The following is a 22,909-nucleotide window of genomic DNA, read 5'->3' on the forward strand; positions in this document are numbered from 1 at the left end:
TGATTTAGTATGCAGTGGCTGTACAGTTGATTCTGTTAGATTTGTAACATGCCATCCCACACACAAGTTCAGCTTTTTACCAGCTTTGTTGAATTCCCGATAGAAACCTCCTTATTCAGAAGCACTTCTCATTCTCCTGAAAAGATCACTCAGGTTGATTTAGCTTCTGCTTCCCACCTTAGTCTTCTCTGTCTCATTCCTAGTATATTTTTGAGGATAAAATAGCATTATTTTAGGACTTTCAACATTGATAAACATGACATAAAATTAGTATTCTCTCATACAGTATTGCTGTGAATTTTGTTATTTTGAAGTTTTATGAACCACATTTATAATTCATATGCTGCTCTGCTCAGAAGATAAATACCAAAGGCAAGAATGGAATGTTATAGGGTTGTGAGAGGAGATTAAAACAAAGTTGAAGAATATTGTGGTTGATAGTTGCTAGAATCCGCTGTTTCCTTGCCATAGCCTACTGTGTCAGCTAGGCCAATCCAAAATTAACCATGGTTTTTAATGAATTATGTATGTAATTTGCAAGTAACTGATTACATCCAAATTTAATAGCATGGAAATATATTGTAAACTATAAAGCCTTAAAATATACTGTTATTATTAAGGTAATTTATGTATTTGAAAATACTAATTTTTTTGGAAATTTTACATGTTTCTCTCGTCCCTTCCCCCAGCATTAAAAGAGAAATACTTCCTCTGGTAAAATCACTCTGTCAAGATGTAGAATATGAAGTACGATCTTGTATGTGTCGGCAGTTAGAAAATATAGCTCAGGGCATTGGGTAAGTGTACTTTCAACTCCGCATGCTTGTTTCTGCGTTTGCAGACAAGCATGTCCTGTCCCTGTGTTTCAGGAAAGCCTGTTACTGAAGGGTCACAGTGCTCTGTGACTGGCTGCTCTCTGATGAGACTATTCTCATGGGTGGCTTTCTGTGTCTCTGTGCAGCATCAGGCCTCTACCCGCTGGTTTGCTGCTCTCCTTGCCCTGGGGTGTGTGGGGCTCAGGAGGGGAAGGCCTGGGGCAGCCAGTCGGCTCTCTGAAACCTGAGCCACGCAAAGCTGGAAGTGCGATATTAAAGGGAATCTTAGACAAAAACTGTGTTTTTGGGGGGAAATTTTTAAAAAAAATGACTCTAAATTGACAGCTTTTTTTAGTAGAAGCCGCACTGATTTCATCTAGTTCTTTGTTTCACAAACAAGGACAGTCAGGTGATGGTGCTTTGTACCATTGTCTATGTATTAAACACATAAGCTGCTATTAAGGCTTTGGGGAAGCTTTAAGATGTCACACAGACTCTAGGCATAGGACTGTCCTGTCTGTTCTTGCTAAGTAGGATTTAAGTTGTAAAGCTTGATGGTTCAAAATTAATTCCTTTGTTTTGTTCTCAGAAAACAACTTTTAATAAGTCTCTAAGTGACCCTATTTGGATCATTCTGGAGCATAATTAATTCAGCCTTGCCCAGATCTGTACTTAGCAGTCAGGAGAGCATACCTTGCCTTAATCACTTTATCAAGATTTAGAATATGCCTTTGTGTAGTTTTTGTCACCTGATACTTTGTCACTGTCAAGAATAGAAGAGTCAAGTGTGTCCAAATTAGTCTTTGGAAAATTAATGTAGGACTATTTAAGGATTAATTTATAAAAGTAAAATTAGAAAAAGCTACCTAGCTTGTTAAAGTTAGAATCTACCTAAGAATCTAAGTTGCTCAATCATAGGCACATTTGTGCAAGTTCTTTTTTCCTAAGAGCATAATAGAGCTTTCATGTTATGATAGCTGAAAATGACTAACACTTGATTCCTACTTGTGTTTGTGTTCCATTGTTGTATCAAGCTCTTGAAATATCTACTTAGGAAGAGAAAGGTTTATCTGGTTATGGTAGGAAGGTTTTAGTTCTTAGTCCATTGACCCTGTTGCTGTGGGCCAGTTTTCTTCCCAGGGTCTGGAATCAAAGGAGGAGGAGGGAGGGGCTAAGACCCCGCCATCTCCTTTTAGGCTCTCTGATGACCTGAAGACCTCCCACTAGGCCACACTCTTAAATTCATTACTATTTCTGAATAATAATCAAAATAACAGAAGTGAACACTTCACTGTAATGAAAGAAGGGAAAATTAACAAAGGGTCATCAACTCTTTGTCAAAAAGTTCTTTAAAAATCTCTCTTCCCTAAAACAGGATTGAGAATTTGATGATGGGATGTATTGAGATGAAAAAGCTGCCAGGAAAAAGAAAATTTTAAATCTAGTTAAAATTAAGAAATAGTTTTTAAAAACTTAAAAGTAGAATTGAAAAATTCAAAGAAGCATTGTAAACAGCTAAGCACTGGTTAAAATTTATAGTCAGTCAGTAACTTACAAGATGAATTAGCCTTCGCAGAATTCAGAAACAGAAGATACATGTATAAAATTTAGAGACAAGCAACTAGACACCCAGTAAAGACAAGAACAGTGTTCCATGTGAACAGCAAATGTCATGATTAAGCGACTACATCATAGGTAGATGCAATAATTTCAGACAACATAGAGGAAAACGTCCTACAAGACCTCAGTGTAAAGATAGAAGGAATAATTTCTTATTCAATTTCTTGGTCTCTGTCAACATTTTACGTCAGTTGTAAGTCATGCCATCTTCCAGTCTTTTACCCAAGAAAGCTGGCCATATCTTAAGTCTCCTCTTCATTAAACTATATAGCAAGGCTGAGGATGTGTAGCTCAGTGGCATAAGCACCTGCCTGGCAAGAACAAGGTTGTGAGTTCAATTCCCAGTACAAAAAAATCAAAATGTGTATCAGTGATAATGCTATCCTTATGCGGCATAAGCAGAAACAAAATGTTAAATAAGAAATATTTGTGATTGCATTATAAATATTGTATATTCTCCAGGGGCATTTATATAAAATTTCATCCTTTTAGGTGGATCATCAAGTGCCATGTAACATTTTTTAGCTAGAAATTAGTTATTCTAATGTCATGGTTTAAGTGAATGAAAAGATAATTTATTCCCTGAAGTCTTGATAAGATTTTATTTGGGACACTGCGGTTACTGTTGACATTTTTCTAATGAGTCCAGAATGTTTCCTGAAGTTACATAAAATGGAAAATTGTATTACAAAGTTTAATAAGAATTAGTCATTAAAATCTCTGTAGGTAACCCTGTTATGCTGGGGAAAGCAGGACTGATTCAATCATTATGAAATTACTGTTAGTTTCTTTTTCCTGTCTGCCCTCGCAGTTGGACTGCAGGCTTCTGGGGAAGAGCATTTTTGTACATCTCATTTTCTGCAGCACCTCACAGTCACTTGATTTTGATAATTCTTGCTACAAGTTTCTTGATTTTATTTCTCTCCCTGTCTTGCTATCATGTAGGGCAGAACTGACAAAGAGCGTGGTGCTCCCTGAGTTAATAGAGCTCTCTAGGGACGAAGGCAGCAGCGTGCGCCTCGCAGCTTTTGAAACTCTGGTTAATCTTCTTGACATCTTCGACACAGGTAACTCTTCGCGGGAATGCATCTTTGCTTCGGAACAAGGACGGAAAGTGGACTCATGCTGAGTGTCATGTTAACATACTCCCATCCTGCTATCTTTTTGTGATTCTTCTTGTCTTTTGATTGTCTTCTCTACTTCCACTTTATCCTCTTGGCATCTGGTCCTGCTACGTTTTCCATGCTTCTCTCATTTATTTCTTCAAAATGACCTGACTTATGTCAAAGGTTAAGAATTTGACTTGGGAAATAGCTTTTAATTTTTGAGCTAAGTGAAATTTGTCCGTAACAATCTCTTTGGAGAGTTTTCTCTTGATAACATTTCAATGCCGGAAATGTAGCCATGAAGAGAGAAATATGGAGGGGGGCATCAGTGGGACTGTTTAGGTTTGTGTTCTTTAGTATTGTGCAAAATCAAGTTAAAAAATAACTAGCTGACCTGCTGAGTGTAGAGCTAGACTAATGCTTGAGTTTATTAGTAGACATTAACCATTTTGGTAAAACTTGGAGGAGTAACTGTCCAGACTGAGGTGTGAAACTTGGTTGTGTTATTCTAGGATGATTTTTGCTGGGGTTGCCACTGTTTCATCTGAACTACGAGAGCCTCTTAAAGATCACTGCCACATGGCCAGTGATTATATATTCAGTTAAACCAATACATGATCCATGACCGAATAAGCTTTTTTAATCATGGGCATCCCCAGGATCCAAACTAGAAACGTTGGCATTGTCCTTGCTCTGTTTCCCCTTGCTGTTCCAGCCAGCCTGTCACTAGATTCCTGTTGTATTTCTACTCTTTTGGTACTGACAGTCCTGTCCCTCTTTTTTTTTTTTTTTATCAGTACCAGGGGTCAAACTCGAGACTGTGCACTTGCAAGACAGGTGCTTATGCCACTGAGCTAAATCCCCAGCCCCTAGTCCTAGTTAGTAGACTGCATCACACCTCCGAATGCCTCATGCTCTGCTCCCCCTGGTACCCCTCTCCCTCTGTTTTCTTCTAGCCAACCTCTCCTTTTCCTGTAGTTCTCAGTTCAGATTCATTTTCTTCTCTGACATTTTCCAAATTCTTTATACCACAATTGGCACATTACAACTCGAAGGCCTAGTCTGACCTGTCGTCGGTAGACAAAGGTTACTGGAACATGGCCTTGGTCATTTACTGACATGTTGCCTGTATTGTTTAATGGTGACAAAGTTGAGAGGGTTGGACTAGATAGCACACAAAGCCTGGAACATTTACCAGAAAAAAGCTTATACTTTCTTTATAGTGTCTATTAAAACTGTGCACACATTGTGTGTGTGTGTGTGTGTGTGTGTGTGTGTGTGTGTGTGTGTGTGTGTGTTATCATTTTTGCTGGCTTGAGTTTTTCAGGTTTAGGGAGCGTTTATTATTTTTTTATTTTAAAGAAAAAGAAAAAAAAGTTTCAAAACATAGGAGTGTTATAATAATACATTGTGTATTGTTATATTTGTAGTAATTATTCAGAGTATAATATATAGGCATGATATTTTGTCCAAACAATATTAGCACAAACCTTTCTTTTCAATGAACTAAGAGGAACTATCTGTATAACTATCTTAACTATCTCTCTGTGTGTGTATTCAGTTTCTCACACTAGTGCAACAATATATTTACAAATATGGTGTGATTTGTTTCACTTATGAGTTTGGTCTTAAGTTGCATCCATTTACCTATGAAAATCTCAAGTTTATCCTTTTTTATGGATGAGTAGTACTCTATTATATAAAAATACCACACATTTTTAATCCATGTTGATGGGCATTTGGATTGTTTCTAAGATTTGGCTATTACAAATTGTGCTGCTATAAACACAGGAGTTCATTTATTGCTGTGGTATGATGTTTTTAATTCTTTTGGGAAGATGTCCAGAAGAGGAATAGCTGAGTGGAATGGGACCTCAACCTAGTTTTTTGAGGAGTCTCCGCACTGATTTCCACAGTGGTTGCACCAGTCTACACTCCCAGCAACGGTGGAAAAGAGTTCTTTTTTTCCTTACAGCCTCTCTAGCATTTGTTACTGATTGATTTCTTGATGACAGCCATTCTTTCTGGGGTGAGATGGAACCTCAGTGTCGTTTTAATTTGCATCTCTCGAATGACCAGTGATGTTGAACACTTTTTCATATTTTTATTTGCTATTTGCATTTCTTCATTTGAGAAGTGTGTATTCATTTCAGATGCACATTTCTGGGTTGGGGGTTGAATTTGGGGGGTCTGATTTTTTTCAATTCCTTATATGTTCTGGATAGATGACCTTTGAGAGACAACTGGCTATAATTTTTTCACACTCTGTCGATGTCTTTTTCACTCTGTTGGTGGTTTCTTTTGTCATGCAAAAGCTTTTTAATAAGGTAAGATCCCATATGTTGGTTCTTTGAAGCATTTTCCTTGCAGTCTGGGTTTTGTTCCTGAAGTTTCTGCCTATACCTATACCTTTGAGATTTCTACCTATTTTCTCTTCTAGTAAATTTAGTGTTTCTGTTTTAATATTTAGATCCTCGATCCATTTTAACTTCAGTTTAGTGCACCGTGATAGATGTGGTCTAGTTTTAGTCTTTGGCATGTAGAGAGCCAGATTTTCCAGCACCATTTATTAGAGAATATATTTCCTCCAGTGAACGTATTTGCTCCTTTGTCAAAAATAAGATTGGTGTAGTGTGTTTGGGGTTCCATTTATATCTTCTGTTCTGTTGAACTGATCCTCAGGCCTGTTTTCTTTCTTTTTTTTTTTGCCAATACAATGCTAATTTTATCACAGTAGCTTTGTAGTATAATTTTAGGTCTGGGATTGTGATGCCCCCTACCTTGCCTTTGTTGTCCAGAATTGCTATTGTTATTCTGTCTCTTCTGGTTCCAAAAGAATTTTAGGAATGTTTTCTCTAGATCTGTGAGGTGTGCTCACATTATTTTGATTGGGATTGCATTAAATCTGTATAGCAGTTTTAGGAGTATGGCCATTTTGTCTGTATTCATTTTTCCTATCCAAGAGCAAAGGATAACTTTCTAGTCTTGATAATCTTTTTGATCTCCTTTTTTAGGGTACTGTAATATTTACTGTACAGACCTTTTCCATCCTTTATTAGATTGATTCCTAAGTATTTCATTTTTTAAAAATGCTATTGTGAAGGGTGTGCTTACCCTAATTTTTCTCTCTGAGTTTGTTGCTTGTATACAAGAATGCTGTTGATTTTTGAGGATTGACTTTGTATCCTGCAGTACTACTGAATTTAGTTAGTTAAATTAACAAGTTTTTTGGTGGAGTTTTTAGATCTTCTATGTAGAGTGTCTTGTCATCTACAAATAATGATAATTTAACTTCTTTCTTTTCTATATTTCTTTAAGTTTTTGTCTTGTCTAATTTCTCTGGCTAATGTTTCCAGAACTATATTGAATAGGAGTGATGATAATGGATGTCCTTGCCTTATTCCTGATTTTAGAGCAGAAGCTTTCAGTTTTTGACCATTTAATATGGTGTTAGCTGTTGGTTTGTCATAGATGGCTTTTATAAGATTGAGGTAAAGACCATCTATTCCAATTCCTGTAGGGTTTTAATCATGAATAGGTGTTGGACTTTGTCAAAGGCCTTTTCTGCACCTATTGAGATGGGTCATGTGATTTTTGTCTTTGGTTCTATTAATATCGAGTATTGCACTTATTGATTGTGTATGTTGAACCATCCCTGCATTCCTGGGATGAATCCTACTTGGTCCTGATGTATAACCTTTTTGATGATTTGCTGCATTCTTTTGCTAGTATCTTATTAAAAGTTTTTGCATGTGTGATAATTAGATTTTCCTGTAGTTTTCTGTTTTGATTGAGTTCTGTGGTTTTAGAATCAGGATAATACTTGCTTCAGGAATGATTTTGGAAGTCCTGCTTCCCTTTGAATTTCTTTAGAGTTTCAGAATTAGTGGCATTAGGGCTGGGGATTTAGCTCAGCAGCATAAGCACCTGCCTTGCAAGCAGGCGGTGGTGAGTTTAATCCCCGGTACTGGAAAAAAAGAAAGAAAGAAGAAAAAAAAATAATTAGTGGCATTAATTCTTCCCTAAATTTCTTATAGAATTCACCCTTGAATCCATCAGGGCCTGGGCTTTTCTTTGTTGGTAAGTTTTTAATTACATTTTTAATTTTATTGGGTGATATCAGGTTACTTAGAATTCTTATATCTTCTTTATTTAGTTTTGGCAGTTTGATTGTGTGTAGGCATCTGTGCTTTTCTTTTGTGTTTTCTATCTTATTAGAGTACAGGTTCTCATAGTAAGTTGTGATGATCTCTGATTGAATGATTTGTACTCAGTCTAGAGCAGCACGGAATATTAAAAGAGAGGAAACAACTAGATAAGAAAAGGGCTGGGAATAGAGGCAGTCAGCACAGAGAAAGCTGTGGCAGTTCTCTTGCAGACAAAGGGCAGATTCTGCCTGACATAGCCTCTGATGGGGGTAAGGCTCTGGGGACTGATGTGAGTTGGTTTATTTTGCAGGGCATTGGGTAAACCTGTACATGCCTGAGCTTTGACAGACTTTTCGGGGGGAGAAGCCAGAGGGGCTTCAGGGAAGAAGGAGGTATGCATTACCAGGCATAGCTTTGAACTGTTGCCATGATGATTATGCTGTCTCTCAGACGGGGTAACCTAACAGTCTCAATTTCATGGGGCCCATTGTGATTTCCCCCTTTTTATTCTTAATTGCTTGAATTTGTGTTTTTCCTTTCCTCTTTTTGATGAGGTTGGAAAATGGTTTATCAATTTTATTTATTCTTTCAAAGAACCAACTTTTTCATTCATTTATTCTTTTTATTACTTTGTTAGTCTTTATTGCGTTAATTTCTACTCTTAATAATTTCTTTCCTTGTATGAGCTTTGGATTTGTTCTTCTTTTTCCACAAATTTGAGTTTCAACATTAGATTATTTATTTGCGTTTGTTCAGTTTTCCAAATGATGTGAGTTCATCATAAATTTTCCTCATAGGACCACTTTCATTGTGTCTTATAAGTTTCAGTATGTTGTATCGGCATTATTGTTTAATTGTATATACTATTTAATTTTGTCTTTAATGTCCTCTGTGACCCATTGGTTGTTCAGAAGGGTGTTAATATCCATATGGTTTTGCGATTTCCTTTGTCATTGATTCCCAGTTTCATTGTGCTATGGTCAGATAGTATGCATGGGGTGATTTTAGTTCCTTTATACTTTGTTAAACATGTTTTGTCAGCTAATGTATGTCTGTTTTGGAGAATGTTCCATGTGCAATTGAGAAGAATGTGTACTCTGATGTTTTTTGGGTGGAACACTGTAAACATCAAATCCATTTGTTCACAAGCTTGGTTTAATTCTAATATTTCTGTGTTGGTTTTTCAACACAGAAAAATTTGTGAGAGTGGGGTATTAAGGTTCCCTACTACAATTGTATTAGTGCTTATTTCATTTCTCATGTCTGTTAGTATTTGTTTTATGTGGTTGAGTGGACTTGTGCTTGGTGAATAAATATTTGTGATTGTTATCTCTTCTTCTTGGAGTTTTTTAGGGAGTATTTCTTACTTATCTTTTTGTTTCTGGTTAGTATAATGCTTATTCTGTAAGAAAACCAGTAAATCCTGGATGAATGTCATTTAATAAAAACAATAGATACGGTTTATAATATGATGATAATAGTAACAGAAATAACAATAATATCCATAGCCTGTTAAAGCATTTTATTTAATATTAGGCAATTAAGGAATCATTTCTAACAGTTTTAAGCAAGCTGTGAGAGGTCTGGGGAGTATTTAGAAAAGAGACTTGAGTATTGGTAATATACCAGAAGCTTATGACCTACACAGATATACTCAAAGAATTAACTTTTGAAGAGCCACCTAAAGTAAAAGTGATAAAAATAATACACAGATTATATTTTAAGCTAACAGAACTTCAGTAAAAAATGGAATGGTAAACTAGGCTTCCTGCACCTGGTAAGAGGTGAATGTGAAAGAGAATTTTAAAAGCTCCTTGTACCTGCTTCTCATCCATTCATATAGAGGGTATTAGAATTCTTTCAGTTATTGAGACTCAAATCCTCTTATCATCTTAGCTCTTTAATTATAATCTCTCTATATTTACTCCACGATCTGCAGAACTCCACTCTCAGTCTGACATTAAAAGTTTTTGAGAATTTCACCCTTTATCTCTTCTTCACTATACACTTTCATTATCATTGTCCCTCAGGTGTTTGCTGTGATTTTGGGATTAATAGAAATTTTTCTTTCTGGAATTTGTGTCTGTGTATTAGTTTCTATGTGTGTACCACAGGCAATGAATCTAATATCTCTATTGTTTTGTTTTGTTTTCCAGATGACAGAAATCAAACAATACTTCCCGTAGTGAAATCATTTTGTGAAAAATCTTTTAAAGCAGATGAATCAATTCTTATTTCCTTATCTTTCCATTTAGGAAAACTATGCCATGGATTATATGGTAGGATATATTTTAAGAATTTCCCGATTGTGGATTATTTTTCTGTTCTTTTTTCTTCTATCTTAGCCACTACATATAAGGCCTTAAATTGTCAGACATATCCTTTAAATGTGTAAAATTTGATGATATCAGAAATTTTGTTAATGTAGTTTCAAGAACATTTAGAAGTGACTTTTTTCTTGTTAGAGCCTATTTGAAAGAACAGTGCCAAAGTATAGATTGCCTTTTAAACTTAAGAATATTTGATGTCTGTTGGTTGGTATAGAAGCTCAGGTTTATTAACTACGGTACAGAATAAGTATGCCTTTCTTAACTATTCATTGAATAATAAATGTATCATATAATTCAATTTAAAATGTACAATAAATCTTAGCATTTTGAACATATTACTTAATTTCTAGCTTACCATAATCATTTGAGAATTAAGTTATACTCTTCTAACATAGTAGAAGATTTTCTGCAGACATTTAGTATATGGATGAGAGACATACTCCAGTGTATAATGAATTCCTGCCTCTTGAAATATTTAGTGAGTCTTGAGGCACTCATTAATCAAAAATATTTTGAATTCAGTTTTCCATCTTTTAGAGTCAATATTTAAGCTTATTTTCTGCTGACATAACATCTTTTCTCCAGGCAATTTTAGACTATTTACCTTAAATGACGGTATGTATAAATAGGCACAATACACAGTAACTTACTAGTTTTATATAAGCTGCAGAAATCAATCTAGGGATAATGTTTACATTACATAGTTTGTACTTTTAAAATTAAAATTAAAATAGGCCAGGGGTAGAACTCACTGGCACAGTACTTGCCTGGCAAGCACGAGGTCCTGAGTTCAATTCCTGTTACCCGCCCCCCCCCCCAGTTGCAAACATAAATAGAAGATGAACTTATGTGACCTGTTACGTTTCTTTGTAATATTATTTCTTCATTGTTTTTATTTGTGAGCTTATTTTATTTATGGTTTTATTTATAAAATGTTATCTATGTTTAAAATTCTAGATATCATCTAAAAATATAATCTATGGTGTTTTCTATCTACTTATAGTTTTTATCTATATTTATTTAAATATGTGGTTCTAAACATGTTTTTATTGTGCTCAAGTGTTTTTTAAAAATTTTTATCTTCAATTGAAATGTTGAGCACAGGCTTTGTGTTTGTTTTAGGAATTTTTACTCCAGATCAGCACTTGAGGTTTTTGGAGTTTTATAAGAAACTTTGTACACTGGGTTTGCAACAAGAAAATGGACACAATGATAACCAGATTCCTCCCCAAGTCTTGGAGCAAGAGAAGAAGTATGCTTCAGTACGAAAGAACTGTGCCTATAACCTCCCGGTAATAAGTCCTGTGTTCACGTTCATTGAAGTTTTTCAGCATATGCATAGATAACATGAAAAATCTCCACATTTGACACTTGCTGCTTGCATCATATCTGTTGTATATAGGAGATACCAGTTAATACAAGTATCTATAATTTATATCTCTGTGCATATATAGAATTATGTGCATGCTTTTGGATTGTCCAGTTGTGATTTCTAATTAAATCATGATTCAGAGGATATGATTTCAGTTTAAGTAAAGTGATTATAATATTAGATATTGATGCATTTTTTCTCCTTCCCATTCATCTCCCTTCCACTTCCACCAGGCCATGATTGTTTTTGTTGATCCTAAAAACTTCCACCTGGAACTCTATTCTACATTCTTCTGCCTTTGTCATGACCCTGAAGTACCAGTCAGATACACTATTGCTATTTGCTTTTATGAAGTAAGTCTGAAGACTCAGTACTGCTATACATTTGCTATTAATTCTGTATGTGCCAGGTGCTTTTGTGATATTTTGTACGTTTCTGTTTACAGATTTGTTGTAAGACATAGACTCCATATCCTTCCTAGTCTTAAATCTTTTTAAAAATTCCCACGATCTTCTCTTTTAGTATGTCTACAGAATCCATTTACATGAATGCATTATATTCATTTATCCATTTAGTAAACTATTTGTTCAGCGTATCTAAATCAAGTGCTTCCTTTAAGCTAGGCATCAATTGTTATATGGGAGTAAAACCAGTTTTTATATGTTTTATAGTGTTTATATTTAATTTTACACCTACACTTAAACATGTGGAACACATGGAAAATTAAGACAGATTATTTATGTTTATTTTTTTTTTACTGCAAATGAATTGTTTCAAGAATATAGCTTTTAGATTCAACTATCACAACTTTCCAAAAGTTTGAACAAAAGGAGATTTAAACTTATGAAGAATGTACTTAGGTTTTTAACCACCAAAGTTGAATTTGGGGGCTTGTTCTCTTGGTCAGCAGTGAGCACAGCTGTGCTGTAGTTGCAGTAAACACAGATGAGTGATAACTTGTCCATTTCAGAACCGTCACATAAAAATCTCTTTGTGAGTAGTGTGGTAAAATAGTTCTTCTCTTTTTAAAATATATCTTGGTAAAATATATCTTATTTTCAGTGATAGTAGTTCATCCTCTTTGCACTTGTGCAGCTAATTAAGATTCTTTTGATTGAATAATATTCTTTACTTCCTTAACATTTTCTGATATGGGTAAAATATATGCTAATTGTATAACTGAGAAAATTTTCCCCTTAAATGGTACAATTATCTAAAATTATTCCAGTGTGGCAGAGTTGTATCATCTTTGTAAGTGCACCTATAGACATCTATTTTTGTAAGAGGGAAGAGAGCAGAGATCTGAGCTGAGCCTCCAGGATAAGGAGTGGAACAGGCTGGAAGTCACAGATAACGTGCACTTTTCAACCCACTATCTTAAGGGAATATCACAGGAGACTGATGTTTGAGAGTCCAGTTGTGATGCAATTCTTGACTTTCTGTTTCTATGGCTTTCTAGCTCATTTCTTTAATCTTTCATTTTATTTATATTTTATATTGAATATAATATAGAACCAGATGAACAAACAGATTGATACATATGTGTATATACAGAGGTATTTCATGAGGAAGTGTGAATTTGGAGATCTTGATCTAACTTTTTGCTGTATGACTAGAATCCATGTTCTCACAGCCATACCACATAGGTAGGCTAAGAATGATGTTCAACTGCTTAAAATTAATGGCCAGTTTTAGTTTATCCTTTTAAATAATGAAAATCCACTGGTGAATTTAAATGTTTCTAGTCCACTGTTAAGGCTAGATTCTGATAATTACTTTGCTATAATTGTAACTTTATTCTGATTTTTCAGCAAAACATTACTTTGAAAATATTTTCAGCACGTTAAAAATAATTCATAACAAAGGATTTAAAACACATGAAGTATCCAGGAGAAAGTTCCTCCCCCACCAAATAAAACTTAACAGAGGCCCTATCCCTTCCTTTTTGAGGTTAAATAGAAATTGGTGAATTGTAGGCTCTGGACTTGTCTGGAGAAGAAAAGTGCTACTTAGAAGGGGAACTGGATTATTTTGTATTCTCCATAGTCCTTCATGCCCATTGAAGTTTGTGATAAGGGACAGTAGAATTGTTTTTCCTATTTAGAAGTCATTACTCCGCCAGTGTCACCCTACGTCATCAAGCCCCTGAACTAGAATAAATTCTCGTATGCCAGGGATAGCCTCTGAGACCCTTTCTAACACTTAAAATCTGAACCATAGTACCCATGGGCTTATTTGTGCTTTTGATGTGAAAGTTATGACTAATAGCATTCTCTGACCTTCCCTACCCTGCATGTACCTGTCCCGCTTCCTCTGTCCACACACCCTAGATTATGCAGCAGACCAAAAACTCATGAAGTTTTCTAGAAATTGAATTTTATATTCATATTATAACCTAGTTTTATTTTAGAAGAAGTATCTAAAAAAGATGTATTTAAAAATTATTTTTAACTTTTAGATGTCTAAAATCTGAAAGACTTCATTCCTGTATTTTAGGTGTCCAAACTTCTGAATTCTGGAGTATATTTAATACATAAAGAACTGATAACATTATTGCAAGATGAATCACTGGAGGTAACATCTTCTTATTCTTTATCTTTTAACTAATTCATGTTAAGTCCAAATATATCAATATCTTTATTTGTCCTGCTTCTTGAGAATTGACTACATGGACTTTTTCAGCTAACTGACCCCAAAACTTTGAATCAGTATACCACTGTATCACACACTGGAATTAGAGCTTTAAAAATATTAGGACTTAAAATATATTCAGTTTTTAAATGGAAATGTAGATTTGTTATTTAAGAAAGATTTAGGAAAGATTTAGGATTGCCAAGAAGTAGGCAAAAGAGTACCTTTAATTCCAATCACTATTTCTTAGTATTTATATTTTTTCTATGTAAGTATTACTGTATTTTCCTCTCTGAAGGTTTTTTAAAACATAATTGTAATCATATATCACATTTGCATTTTTCTCATGGATCATCGGTGGAATCTTTTCCCTTATAGTATAAACTTGTGAAGATTTTGAAATATTTAATTTTGATGTTATATTTAGTACAGTCATTCGATTCACATAAACATTTACTAGTTTGCTAAAGCTCAGCTTGTCCGGGCTGGGAATACAGCTCTGGAATGGGCGCCTGCCTGGCAAGTGCGAGGTCCTGAGCTCGATTCCCAGCACCAAACGAAAAAAAAGAAAAGAAAAAGAAGCTCAACTTGTCCATATTTTGATATCACTGAACTTAGTATCTAGTTTAACCTCCTTCCTCTTTCTGAAGTTGAAGGCAGTTTTTGAGCATATTAGCCATGTGGAAGCAGCTGTCTGCATTTTAGGCTGAACAATATCAACAGTCACTAGTTGCTTTTATAAAGTAAATTGGTCAAGGCAAAAGTTTAGTATTTTCCAAGCAAGAAGATGGCAGATTAAAAAGCAGAAACCTTAAAATGTCATTTGGTAAATAATACTATCTCTGAGTAGAAATTGACATGTAGCATTAACTCATGTAGAAAGATATAGTCATCTCTCTAAGAGTAATCAATATCTCTATTAAAAGGTACTAGATGCTCTTATAGATCATCTTCCAGAAATCTTGGAGCTTATGTCTACTGGTGGGGACAGCAGTATTCAAGAGAATAAGGTAAACCCCATGTGTCAAAACAGGCATTGCATTTGTAAGTATTGTCTCACCCTTCTGGATAGCTGTGAGGAATCAGTGAAAGAATGTGTGGAAAGCGTGCAAAATAGTCCTTCTCCTTTGGATGGTGAATCTCCAGTCTGCTGTGCAGGAACCAGGAATGGGAGGTAATGGATCCTCAAGTGACCTGCAGAGTTGCACAAGGCCTTAGAATGTAGAAGGAGCCCTACTTCTGAGCCTTGTTTGGGAGAGTCACGTGGAATGCTGACAGTCACTTGGAAGAACTTAAGCTTTTTCACTAAATTCTTGTCTTGCTTCTGAGGAATTAGATGGTGAAGAAGCCATAGGCACCCATCCCAGTTTCTCTGGGAGGCAGTGATGTGGGCAGTGCCCTCTTCTGAGTCAGTGGCTCCTCTGGTCCTCAGAGGCCACCTGATGAGACGTTGGTTGCACTGGCTGTATTGTGGTACTAAACACACAAAAAGCCAAGCACTCTTCTCTGTTCATTTGCAGTATTTCTGCAGGTGAATAAAATGAAGTGTGTACATTATTTGAAAATCCAGAAGGAAGGTACTTATCAAATATAGTAGTTCTTACTGGTATCTGTTTGCAGTATTTACATTTGTTTTGCAGTATTGGTACATATATAAAATATATCATATTTTGATCATTTTCAGTCCCCTCCTTCCCACCACTATTCTATTTCCCTGATCTTCTCTATCTCCAAATAAAAATCAAATACAATATAAACTATTTTTATAGTAAATAAATAATGCTTACCACATAAGTGCTTATAAAAGTCTGCAGGCTATTGGAGCTTAAATTTCCTCTCTAATTCTTACATTAACTTTTAAAAATTATTTTTATTATTGTATTTTTATTTTAAAGAGGGTAAAATAAAACATAGCAAAACAGATCACAAGGAAACAATGTAAGTGACACAAATTTCAAAGCAAGACAACAGGAAATCTACAGTGCTACCATAATGTCTCTTATGCTCTTCAAAATAGTTGTCTATATCTTCACACACAATGAATTCATATAAAACAAGCTAGTATAAAACTGGTCAGAACAGAGTAATGAAGGCATTACAGGCCTTCAAAACCAGACAAAGTAGCTGTTCATTTCATCACGCATAATAAAATAGATTCTCATAAACTGTTTAGGAGACGTTCTAGGCATGTATAAGCCTCTATATGTATACCTATCCTTTCTGAATTAGAGGGAAAAACAAAACAAAACAGATTCCTAGAAAAACAAGAAACAAAAAAGACATATTGACTATTCTTATACTAGTATGATCCTTATTTACTATGTTTGAAGCTTGTATTCAGATTTTCTGCATTAATGATTATCTCAAGAATAATAAAAAGTGAGGACAAAAGGTAGAAATTCAAGTCAGAGCTTGCCAGTGGGAATAGATACCAAGTTTTTTTTTTTTTTATTTCTGGCTTTTTATCGGTACTGGGGATCAAACTCACGACTGCCTCCTTCCAAGGCAAGTGCTTATGCCACTGAGCTAAATCCCCAGCCCCCTAGATACCAAGTTTTACGTTAGTTCAAATTGCTGTCCTAATCCACCTGACGGGAAACATGATGAGTCTGGTCTCTATTTTGAAATCTGATTCTGTGAACCATAAGTTTTTTTTTTTTTTTTTTTTTTTTTTTTATTTAAGAGGAAAAAGAGAAAAACACAAAACAAAACAAAGCAGTGTAAGGTTACACATAATACAGAACTACAAAAAAAAACATAACAGTAAGAAATCACCTGTTAATAGATTACATATTATCATCTTGGAAATAGTTGCTCAAATCACAGTATCAAAGAATACAAAGTAGACATTCAAACAGAGAGACTGCAAACAGCTGTGTTCAATGGGTGTTAAATAGCTGAACCATAAGTTTTTCCTAGGAATTTTTTTAAAAAAGTGTTTCCTCTCCCCAGACCACCATTTTCCTGTGACCACTGAGCTGCCTCCTAGACTCTGCAACCCTCCCCAGTGTATTCTGACATGCACGCTGCCACCCAGGGACTGACTCAGTCTTCACTGACTCATTCAGCCTTTCTCCATTCAGCTGTCCTCTCTGCCTGACTTGATCCCAGCACTCACGGCTGCTGAGCAACGGGCCGCGGCCTCTCTGAAGTGGAGAACCCACGAGAAGCTGCTGCAGAAATACGCCTGTCTGCCCCACGTCATATCAAGTGATCAGATTTATTACCGTTTCTTACAAAGAATGTTCACAATTATGATGACAAATGTGAGTCTTGTGCCGTTTGTCTGCTTTTTTTGAACTCGTGGTTGATTTTGGCATTACTAGGTTCTTCACATTCTCAAAGTAGGGCGACAGAGGCAGTGTGCGCCATTGGTCCGGAGGGTGCAGGAACCTGGTTTCCTCCCTCGCCTTCTCCTCTCCACCTTCCTCCACCTGCTAGAGGCTGGTGTGGCCTGCACTTCTGCTTCATTGTGTGCTGCTGGGGAAAGGGGCTCTCCAAAAGGCCCTGGTCACAAGGACTCTTCTCCTCTGAGGCGCCCCTGTGATGTACCCCAGCCTCATCGTCTCACCCCACCGAGGCCATTTTCCCAAGGTCCTATGATAATAAGGCGTGTTTGTGTTTAGAAAACTGAGAGTATCTAATTATTCTGTATTCTTAGCTTCTCTTATCGGGAAAGAGAAATGGTTTATGATATAGAATATATATATGAATATCTTTAACTTGAGAGATTTGCTTTACTGTTTCCTTTTTGGTACCAGGGACTGAACTCATGACTGCACGCTTGTGAGGCAGGTGCTTATGCCGCTGAGCTAAATCTCCAGCTCTACTATTTTCTTTAATAAGGCCCTAATTTTACACTCTAAACTATAGCAAGTTTTCTGTCCTCCGAGAGACTATTTAAATATTTATATTTTAGTCCTATACCTAATTGTCAGAATATTTGCTCATTCAACAAAATTTATCAGTTGATTAGATGGAAGATAGATATTGGGAAGGAGGAGGAACTTGTTTAAATGGGAAAAGGGAGCAAGGGAGGCAAGAAGGGAAAGAGCAGCAAGGGAAGGAGGGTTTATAAAAAGAGAATGAAAGGGGAAAATGGAACTAAAGCTTTTGTAAGTGGTGAGAAAAAGGAGGGTTGAAGGGAAGGGAGGGGAATGGGAAAAATAAGGTACATTATGTACAAGTACAGATTCTGCAGATGAGTGTGATTATTGTGTATGGCAGACATGTACTAATAAACACATTTTTTGTCTTTTGGAGACAAGGTCTTGCTATTTAGTTCACACTGGGCTTGTACTTACTATGTAGCCCAGGCTGGCCAGGCAATCCTCCTGCCTCAGCCTCCCAATAAAACTTTTTTCCAATAAAATTTTTTAAAAGTGAAAATTCCAAAAAATATTTTATTGGATACATTATTGGGTACTTACTATGTATCTAGTACTATTTCAGATGCCAGGAGTACAGTAGTAAACAAAAGACAAAGGACCTTATAGAATTTACATTCTTTTGGGGACATGGCAAAGGAATTATTCCTTAATATTATTTAATAACCAGTCCATACTAAAGATTTACCAGTCAGCTCCCAAAAGTGCTGTACAACTGTTTTATGCTGCATAGACCCTGGGTAAGACCTGTGTCTGTCTTTTCACGGTGTTGCATCTCAGTTCTCTTTTAATCTATAAGAGTGAGCAGTCCCCATTTTTCCAGAACACTGAGCTGGGGAAGAGATTGGGCAGTGGTCATCCATGCAGAATATTCTGATTCGTCACTCATCAGGTTTGCCTCTGTGTGGCATTAATTCGCTCATTGATTCTCCAAGTTTCTTGGAAACTGTAAAGATCCAAGAGCGTGCTGTGGTTTGGGTTAAGCATTTCTGGCTAGAATACTTCAGAGGTCTGCTGCGTATTTTATGGCACATTGTACCTGGACTGTTCCACTGTGTGCGCTAAAGTAGTTACTGCAGGTGGCAATGGTTCTGTTTATTCACCGCAGACTTCCATTTCCCCGAGTGGCACTGCAGCCTGCAGCTGTTTTTCCCACTCTGATACCCAGTTTCTCACCAGCCTTTTACCCAGGAGTTCTGGCACCCATTGATATTCCTGATTCGAATCAGCAAATGAAGTAGAACTTGTAAAGGATTGATTTTTAAAATTCTGTGATTTCTTAAGCATTGTTATGGTGTTCTTCCGCAAAGAAGTGCTTTCCTCCATCCATGTAGGTTATTTGCTTACCTTGTGAGCGCCAGTGAGAAGACGCATTGAAACCTTGACTTTTTCCGTCTGTCAGTTTTTGGAGCTAGAGTTGGTGCAGTAGCCACTTATAATAAGGATAAATGAATTTGGGGGAGTTTTTGCTCTTTTAGACTCATTTAAAATATTAAATAATGTTTTTGTTAGTTGTAGCTATTATATTTGTTTTGATTTCTAGTCCCAAAAGCGATCACCTTGTACGGGAAGGTCTACTCCGTATGAGGCCCAGGGTAGTGCATATCATTATGATGTACTTGTACTTATGCTTTTGAAGTGTGTAATGATACACAAAATGAAAGATAAGAGTAGTGTCCTTTTTTTTTGTTCACTGTTTGCCTAAAATTCATTTTTAGCCTCATTGTGTTTTTGATTATTTGTATCTTAAATTTTTGGTTCTAAACCGTAGCAGATGCCTTTTTACATTTGACAGTTAAAATACTCTGAGGAATAGTACACGCAGTGGAACAAGCCTGGGTAAGACAAGTGAGGACGCCGCGGGCCGTGTCTCCGCAGGGTCTCACTTTACTCTCCCAAAGCTCAAGGCCTCTGATGTAAAAGTCCGAATCCTCAGTCACTCACAGTGTCTCTGTGTAAGTCAGGATGGGCAGCATGAGCTTATAATGGACACAGGATGCCTGCCTGAGAGACGTTTCTCAAAAACATGGTTTGAGTCCAAATCCAAGGAGGGTGCGTGTGGACTGCCTTTAGAATGCAGGTTCTGCTGGACGGTGCAGCAGGGATTCAAGTGCAGAGGGGCTGCAGTGGTGGGAAGAGCGATTGACACGTGTCCTTTGAACTCTAAGCTTTACCTGTATCGTGGGCCAGAAGTCTCAGAGAGTAATATCCAAGTTGAATCCTAAAGACAGAAGAGTATATCCCTTCTTGGGATCTCTCATTTATACATAGAAGCGGCGTGTTGTAGGTGGCCTAACTGACACATAGAGTGTTTTGTTTGTTGGATGAATCATTGTAAGAATTCAGGGAATGACTAAAAGAATGAGCAGCTGCTGCATATTCGAGGATCGCTTCATCTTAGAAGATGTAGCAAGGAAACGAAAGCCACATCTGGGTGATTTGGAAGTAACTGCCAAATTAAATTAATTTTGCAATATGCTATCATTGTGTTACAAAGACCCCCAGCAGGCTGTAAGAGCATCGACCTGAAAGGCGGTGAATACGCTTTTTTTTGTTTTTTTAGCTAATAACACTAATTTGGTGATGGGAATGAATTATTAAGAGTATATTAGGGTAGTGTAATGGTATTTTTTGTTTATTTCTTTAAGAATGTCTTACCTGTCCAAAAGGCAGCTTCACGAACTCTATGCATTTTTCTACGATACAATCGTAAACAAGAACAGAGACATGAGGTCATTCAGAAATTAATTGAACGTAAGTAATCATCTTTTATTTTGAAAAAGAGAACCTAGCAAAACCAGTTGACCTTAATTAGATCTGATTTGCATTGTGTATTGCTTTGTCCCAGAGTAGTTAGACTGATGTTGATGTGTATCTAGTGTGTTCATTAACTTGCATCTCATTAGCTCAATTTGTATTTGTTTTGGAAATCTTTATGGCAAGATCATATCTGCAATGAATGAAAGTAGTAATTACTCTGAGCTTTGTTTTGTGAATTTGAACACTCGGAGAAATTAGAATGTGTAAACCTCTGTTGAAAGACTGATTTCTACCTTGATGCGGTAGCGTTTGGAACTAAAGTATTAATAGAATACTTGTTTATGATTTTACTGTCTGCTTTAAATTCCATTTTCAACATTAATATAGTTCATAGCATGTGTTTTTAAATTTTTCTTCGAATAGAATCAACAGTACCTATGAATGTGGATCTGTTGGCCTGGGCGGTTTCGATGCCTTAGGAAGCTATGTTGGGGTGGAGGTGTGGCCCTGCCTGACTTGAGCTAGGCCCTGGGTTGATCCCTAACACTGTTTAAAAGAGAACAAAAACACCTATGCAAACAAAATTACCAAATATAAATATATTTGAATTTTTAAAACACTAAATACAAAGTAAAAATCTTTAGTGAACTGTTACTTAAAAACAGTAACTCATACCTATACATGTTTAGTGAGTTAACCCTTGCTTTGATGATTACATTTTAATGTTTCATTAAAATATTATCCAACATACGCAGATAAGCATGGATCATCACTTTTTTTTAAAAACTTAGAGTACCTTATAAAAGTCCATTTAAGAAAAGTTAGCTCAGTATACTTTAATCTTTCTTTTTGTCATCTGCTGTAATTCAGCTTTCATTTTCCATTGGTAGGAACTGGCATTTAGAATAAGTTTTATTTTGAAAGAAGATTCTGTTTAGTTTTGAATGTTAAAAATTTTTATTTTTGAATATTTATATGAGGAGAAATTATCCTATAAATATTGACCTGAATAAAATACTGTTTAATATGACTTTATCCACATCAAAATATTTTTAAGGAAACAGAAAGAAGAAAACAGTTGACTTGATTATTAAAAGATTTTGAAGTTGGAAAGCCCTGCATTTGAGTTCTAGCTGAATCGAGCCTTTCTGAGTCGCCTTTTAGAATGTACATGTATACCCTATTGGATTGCTTTCAAGGATAAAATGAAATATCATATGTAAAATATTTAGCATATAGTGAGTGATCAAAAATGGTGTATCTCATCTTCAATAATTAAGTAACATTTATCAAATTCAGTACAATGTTAGTATAACTTTTTGTTGGTTTTCAACTTGTCAGTGATTTTGGATTCCATAAACCTGGGATATATAATAAGAATTTTGCCTCTTTTGTCTTTGTTAAACAAGGTGCATGTATGAAGAAACGTGTCATGGATTTTGTGGGTTTAATTTTGTCCAGGATAATTTCATGTGGAAAAAATCAGTAGATTATTTATTTGTTGTTGTTGTTTCTAGAACTGGGCCAAGGAAAAAGTTACTGGAATAGACTTCGATTTTTGGACACCTGTGAATTTATCATAGAGATCTTTTCCAAATCATTTTTCTGTAAATATTTCTTTTTACCTATGATTGAACTATCACATGATCCAGTAGCAAATGTGAGGTACGTTGCCACTCCAAGAAAATATTTGAAAACTTTGTGTTTCTCATATATCTGTCAGATACTTGCAAAATCTTTTCCTTAGTCAATTGAAAAATCAAGTAAACTATTTACACTTGTTTTCAAATTTGTAGTATTTTTTCCAAAAAATAATAGTTGGGCATGTTTATGGGATATACTGTGATAGTTTGATACATCTATACAATGTGTAATGAAAACAATAAGGATAACTAACATTTTCATGTGATTAAATATTTATCATTTTGTGTTGGGAGCCCTGGAGCTCCTCTCTTTTAGCTCTGTGTATAAGTTAGTGTAACCTACAGTTACCCTGGTATTGTAGAAGACCAGAACCTGTTCCTCCTAACTGTATTACGGTGCCCGTTACCTCCTCGTCTCCACGCCCCCCAACTCTTCTCTCTCCTGGCAGCAGTGTTCTACTGTGTAGACATCAGTGTTTCTAACCTCCTCGTGTAATGGTGAGGTGGTGTAGAATGTGTCTTTCTGTTGCTGCTTATTCCCTTTCCATCCTGACTTCCAGTCCATCCATGCTGCTGAAAGCGATAGAATTTCCTTTT

The 22,909-nt window shown here is 35.9% G+C and overlaps 1 protein-coding gene across 3 annotated transcripts in view; it reads left to right on the plus strand.

Annotated features, from left to right (window-relative positions):
- Window positions 1–22,909, plus strand: part of Ppp4r4 (protein phosphatase 4 regulatory subunit 4) — a 101,636-nt gene that overhangs the window by 54,172 nt on the left and 24,555 nt on the right. For all 3 annotated transcript variants that reach the window (XM_063241433.1, XM_063241434.1, XM_023561880.2), the window contains 10 exons: window positions 690–797; window positions 3,381–3,502; window positions 9,846–9,968; window positions 11,142–11,311; window positions 11,625–11,744; window positions 13,888–13,965; window positions 14,949–15,032; window positions 17,106–17,288; window positions 20,558–20,663; window positions 22,187–22,334. In XM_063241433.1, coding sequence (XP_063097503.1) covers window positions 690–797; window positions 3,381–3,502; window positions 9,846–9,968; window positions 11,142–11,311; window positions 11,625–11,744; window positions 13,888–13,965; window positions 14,949–15,032; window positions 17,106–17,288; window positions 20,558–20,663; window positions 22,187–22,334 — 1,242 coding nt within the window. The remainder of the gene's footprint in view (window positions 1–689; window positions 798–3,380; window positions 3,503–9,845; window positions 9,969–11,141; window positions 11,312–11,624; window positions 11,745–13,887; window positions 13,966–14,948; window positions 15,033–17,105; window positions 17,289–20,557; window positions 20,664–22,186; window positions 22,335–22,909) is intronic.

Source organism: Cavia porcellus, unplaced genomic scaffold (genome assembly GCF_034190915.1).
Source record: "Cavia porcellus strain 051 isolate PalLab524CR breed Dunkin Hartley unplaced genomic scaffold, mCavPor4.1 scaffold_31, whole genome shotgun sequence".
NCBI lineage: Eukaryota > Metazoa > Chordata > Mammalia > Rodentia > Caviidae > Cavia > Cavia porcellus.